This window comes from Procambarus clarkii, chromosome 2, assembly GCF_040958095.1.
Source record: "Procambarus clarkii isolate CNS0578487 chromosome 2, FALCON_Pclarkii_2.0, whole genome shotgun sequence".
Lineage (NCBI taxonomy): Eukaryota > Metazoa > Arthropoda > Malacostraca > Decapoda > Cambaridae > Procambarus > Procambarus clarkii.
In genome coordinates this window covers 40,117,845-40,123,844 of record NC_091151.1, presented here as the reverse complement: position 1 = coordinate 40,123,844, position 6,000 = coordinate 40,117,845, and the positions used below count along the sequence as shown (strand labels likewise).

Genomic DNA, 6,000 nt, shown 5'->3' with positions numbered 1-6,000 from the left:
GATAATCATGCCAATCAGAACTGTTGTAACTGTGTAAACATGTACTTGTACATCACTTGTACAGTGTGATAATAGCAGTGTTGTATAAAGAAACTATGTGGAAGTTAATGAGGACTATATTTGTATTTTGCACATTTTATAGGAATTTCTCCAATTACACTTGTATACAGTAATTGGAAAAATTACACTTGCATAAAAAAAAGAAGGAAAAAATGGTGACAGCAATAAATGGTTTAAATAATATATTTTTGGCAGCTCCTTCCATGTGCCAAGGCCTGGGCAACCTCTTTTTAGGACATCTGCATGAATGCTTGTAAATTAGTCATGAGAATTCATTCCTCCACCATAGCTAAAGTAAATGTACATATTTTAAGTGAATACATTTTAATAAACAAATACTGTAGAGAAACTTGAATGTTTTGTGCATCATTGGGTTGTCATAGACAGGTGTACAGTGGAGGGGTTCAGGCAGTATATAGAAAAGATTAAAATAGGGCTTGTCTAAAATAGCTGCTGCTGCTTTTTTGTGTGTAAATTGTTTTGAGTTACTTACATATTACAAGTCTTTACCTTGCTTCATACATTCATACGAAAACAGGTTGTCCAGTGGTGAAGAACCTCGCCAAAATCTTGGCATAGGTGGGTAATCAAATTAATCTGTTACCATTTTAGTGTTTAATATTGATAAAGTTAAATTTACATGTAGTCTTGTCACCATTTGGCTGCCCAATTAGTACAGTACTTGCAAATTTTTAGTTTGATCATTTATCTTCAGTTGAAGAACCCCTTTTGTCAAGGTGATTGTTTGCTATGTTGGCTACCCATTGCAGTTTGTTCCTTAACTGATTATATTTAGTTCAGTATTTAAACTTACTATACAAGTGGTTGCTTACTTGGGTTTAGATACATTATTAGTCCTTATTTAAGGTAAAAAAAAAAAAAGTTTAATGTATATCTTGGCTTGTAGTTACTATTTCATTTATCAAATGTAGTGCAAACAAGATTTTAACATTGTTGCTTAAAGAAATGGTAGAAAATAATAAATGCCAAACCTCAGACCCCATAATATGCCTGGTGGAGACATTAAACCCAGTTATATATTGAACAATGAAGGCAGCTTAAAGTAAACCAAAAGAGCACAAGAGTAAGAATTGTTGTAGTATGTGGTTAGCTTGGATATATTAGCCTAGATTACTATCTTCCAGCCCCCAAGAAGTGGGAAAGGCAGGTAACTATCAGGGGAAAGTGCTAAGCCATTATGACTATACAGCACTTGGAAGGGGGTCAGGATAAGGATTTGGGATGGAACGGGGGTGGGGGGGGAATGGTGCCCAACCACTTTGACAGTCGGGGATTGAACGTCGACCTGCATGAAGCAAGACCGTCGCTCTACCATCCAGCCCAAGTGGTTGGATAAGTGAGGAAAAGGGATAAAGACTGGTAGGTGGAAGAGGTTAGGGATGCACACTGTAAGAATTTCCTGAGACGTTGTGTTAATGGTAGAGAATAAACTCGTGGAGGTGAATAAATTTAAAATTGGAGACTGAAGCAGATCTGCTCTAGCCCAATATAATGTATAAGGTTGGCTTGTGGTGATAAGGTTAGTAACCTTGGATGTTTGATAATGGAAAAGATGAGATTTTAATGCAACTTAAACTTGATAATTTAATTTTTAATCTTCTGGATCTGCAAATGTTAAGCAGCATCCATCACAATAAGAGAAAATTAGTTTGCTGGGTAAAATCAAACATTTGTGGGTACTAACAGTTAAGGACAAGAGCAATGTAAAGAGAAATAGGCAGGCTGATTGTAGTTACCTGACAATTGAGGGCTTTAAGACTTTCTGTACCAGAAATTGTTGCTTTTCCCATGTACAGGAAAGTAGCAAATTTACTACATTGTTAATTTGATACTTTAGAATTTAGTCAAATGCCTGAAGTGATCATTCACAGCCAAAGTTAATTAAAATACTCAAATATTTGACCTATGAATTGGATTACTTTAATATTGTATTTTTCTATTTGATAATAGGACCTCTGTTGTTTGACAGGATCTTAGTCAAGATAGATATCTTGTAGGGATCATGTGAAATGAAAAAAATGGTGTCGAGATAAAAAACTGACAAATAGGTATTACATATCACATTGTTAAATAATAAAAAATTTGTAGTAAAAATTGTTTTATTCAAACAAATTAACTCAACTTCATTGAGACACTTCTTGGTTTTCAATGACTTGAACCATCTTCTTTGTTTGATTCCTTGCAAGTTCCATACCCTCCACCACCAGGAGTTAGTAGCCGGAACATATCCTAAGTATAGCAAATCATATTTTTAATTAATACATGTTCACAAAATACAATACTGAATATAAATATTTTTCAGTGCAGTACATATAATCTGAGATTTGGTACTTACTCCCTTCTCAACTTTCACAGATGTTTTTGAGCCTAAACGAATTACACGGCCACATTTACGAACCAGGAGATTATTTCCTCTTTGTCCATCTTCACCACCTAACAGATTAAATTTTAAATTTATAAGTATCAAACTGAAACCACACAGATTGTATTAAGTACTTGCAAACATATAGAAAGCATTTGGCTATCAATTGTCAATGTATTGAATAGATGAAGTACTGTACAATACTATGTTAAACAAAAAGATATATTAATAGTGCTAACATATTCTCTCCTCCATACATACTTCATAAACAAAACAAAACAATTCAATCATCTTTCCCCTCCACAACATTCTACTCAACCTTTATCCCTCACACTTAACATTCTGCTCACAAATTTTCACTTACATTTTCAAAATGCCTCTTCAAACACCTTCCTATCCTCAAGTTCGCATGTAAAGTTTAAATATTCCCTTTTTACAAAGTACAGTATATATAAAATGTAACAAGACATTATACAAAAGCTTGTTTCAAAAATATACAAAAAGATATGTTTCAAGTGCATATACTTATGTAAGGATAATGGAAAGAATAAGAGGGAGATGTTCTGGAATGAATGCAGAGAAAACATTTTTGGAAAGGGGCATTCCAAGGTGTAAATGGCATATAAATTTTTTGTAGTGGGTGTGTGTCAAATACATTCTTACAGCATAGTTTCATTCATATGTATACATGAAGGAAGGGGGGATGAAATGGAGAAAAAAGTTTGAATACACAAAAGTGTGTTTGTGAGGTTACATCATTATGTACTTCCATGCAAACGATAACAGTAACTTCAAGACAGTGGAAGAAAGCATAAGACTTCTGATTGGATTAATATTAAATGATACAATGGAAATGTAAAACAGGTATTTACTGTACTTGCCAATACAGTATTAGGGGACAACATGATGAAAGCTGATGTATGGTTGTAAGTAGATTGTGATGGGGGATAAATTTTTACTATTGACATGTTTGTTTGTTACTCTACACAAAGAACACCACATCTACAAACTCAGGGAGTTTGTATTGCTAAGAAAAAGTTAAGGTCAATGTAGGAAAATTAAGATTTTATGTTTGCTACTGCATTCAAATGGAATGTCATGGACTTTCTAGATCCCTGAAGCATTTAAAGATACTGGATAGCATTTTGAATAGTAGGATAAGAATGGGTGGAGATATATTTGATGCAGTATTAAGTTTTAAATAATTCAGCCCTGTTACAAAACAATTGGAAGTATGCAAGATGGAGTAAGAGATAATGTGTGGGAGAGGAGCAGTAGACAAAAGTAAATACTAGTACTATAATAAATGGAAGAAATGTTAGTATGTGAAGTAATGAAGGACAGAGGTAGCATACTACTACCAGCCCTGACATATGCAAGTGATACTTGAATATGAAAAATGCAGTTACCTGCAGTTCGTTTCACAATTTCTTCTCGCAGCCAGACTGGGCACCAGGCTTCTGTGATAAACTATCAACAAACTGTCCACATGGACATTTGCCCATTATCATCAAGGCAAATGCGGGGGAGGGGACCTTTGACAAGCCACCGGCTTCCTGTCCTTATCAAGGCCACTAGTATTAGTGACCCTCAGATAAATATCCAATGCAACCTGGCTAATTTGGTACTGTACTGGGTGGTGGTGCTGCCCAACTGGGCAGCAACTTTACACCCACTGTGCTCTGAAGATGAAGAGTAGTGGTGCAAAGACAGTTTCTTATGCTACAGAGTTAACCACTGTGCTGAACCTGGAATCTGGTTTACTGTTACTCTTGATCCTTTTGTAAGGAAATTGATTATCCATCACTCCATTTTGCAACTATCACTCCAAAGCCACATTTATCAAATTTTTTTTTGTAAACTGCAAATATACTACATATGCATTCTGATTTTCTTAAAAGCTTCTGTGCCTTTGTTATAGTGGTTAAGTACAGTATATGCAAAAAGCAGATTCTTCATGTTTTAAATCAGTTTTGACCTGGGTTGTTTTTAATTTTTTTTCAGAGAAATTAGATATTTAAAGACATCACTCTTTCAAAGACTTTAGTGTGTGAAATTAGTAATTACCTAACTGTAGTTATAGCGTGTGAGCTATACTTGTCCCATCTTCCTAGTATACCTGGAGCATACCTAGAGAGGGTTCCGAGAGTTCTTCTACTCCCCGAGCCTAGCCTGAGGCCAGGCTCAACCAGTACTCTCGTCATATGACACAAACTACAGTACGTATTATCAGTTTTGGCCTTTATGATATATTCTCACTTTGCTTCTCTAATGGTCTGTAGTTTTTTGCCAGTGCTTTCCTACATCCCTTGTGGTGTGGGTCTAACTGAAGTGAATATGATACTTTGCCAATACTGGAAATTTTTATCCATAATACAATGTGTCTGGTACTTTGCATTTTTTATTTTAAATATATAGTTCCAGAACTCAGGACCTGAGCAAAGTGCATGAGGATAATATATAGTTAGTTTTTTAAAGTACAGTATGTTGTGCTTTTGTTATATTATGGGATCTTTCATGAAAAAGCTACCAGGATCTTTACTATCACGTTCCTAAATACTGCTAAAGAATATAAGCAGCAGAAATTAGTATCGTGAATATTGTGAGAAAAGCAGCTGGTCAAAGTATCTGGGATAAGTATGACAAAGTATACTAGAGATTTGGTATGAGTAAAACAGGTAAGAGAATGAAAGGCGAAACAACACGGTTGTGTAGTACAGACATGTTAGCAAGATACAAGTAATTTGTTTAAAGAGAAGGGTGTACAAGAGTGAACAAAGTAGACAGCTGACCAGAATCTTGGAAGGAATAAGTGGCCCACTATATGAAATGAAGACAAAAGGGTTATGTCTCTCTCTCTCTCTCTCTCTCTCTCTCATATACATACCACACAAACCTTATATCTTATGTCTCACACAAACCTCTCACTCTTGAAAGAGTGAAAAGTTTGTGTGGTAATACAGCCTCCTAGAGAAACTTCTGCTGTGACCACCCACTAACATGGAGCTTCCAGGAGAGAGTAAGGCTCTCTCTAGGGCTAAACTAAGGTGAGATTAATTTAGCTTGGTAAGTTTGGTTCATAGTTGAATCTGGGTTAAGTTTTAAGGTTTGATTAAGCTTCAAACATAATAAGGTTGCAAAAAGGATAAATCTCACTATCCACAACAGGAATATTCATGTAATATACTGTACTTGCACATAAGTCCAACTAGGATGGCCTGTAGGTGTCAAATATTAAAAACAAAAAACTAATTTTCACTTGCCTTCAAGTCCATAAGGTTTAAAGACTCTTCTTTCGGTGAGAATGGATAGTGTCAAAGGACGTCGAAATACCAACTCTCTAATTACACCATCACCACCTCTGAAGAATATGGAGAGAGATTTATGTAAAGTAGGCATACATACATATATTATTGTATGCATGTGTAAATCATCAAGAAATTAAGATGTGATGAATAATGTGACCATTATGGAAATGAAACATAAAATACTTAAGCACTTTTGTGCATATTTATGCGTATTTTTGGGCATGTTACCATTTGTCTTTTGAACATTAC

At 35.1% G+C, this 6,000-nt stretch overlaps 1 protein-coding gene across 1 annotated transcript in view; it reads right to left on the bottom strand.

Moving 5' to 3' along the window:
* Positions 1 to 642: 642 nt before the first annotated feature.
* The window catches only part of LOC123762248 (5-oxoprolinase), a 51,844-nt gene continuing 46,486 nt past the window's right edge, over positions 643 to 6,000 (bottom strand). Inside the window, exons 23-25 of the mRNA XM_045748643.2 lie at positions 5,707 to 5,804; positions 2,417 to 2,514; positions 643 to 2,310 (exon numbers count right to left, since the gene is read on the bottom strand). Of these exons, the coding sequence (XP_045604599.1) occupies positions 2,227 to 2,310; positions 2,417 to 2,514; positions 5,707 to 5,804 (280 nt within the window). The 3' untranslated portion in view covers positions 643 to 2,226. The remainder of the gene's footprint in view (positions 2,311 to 2,416; positions 2,515 to 5,706; positions 5,805 to 6,000) is intronic.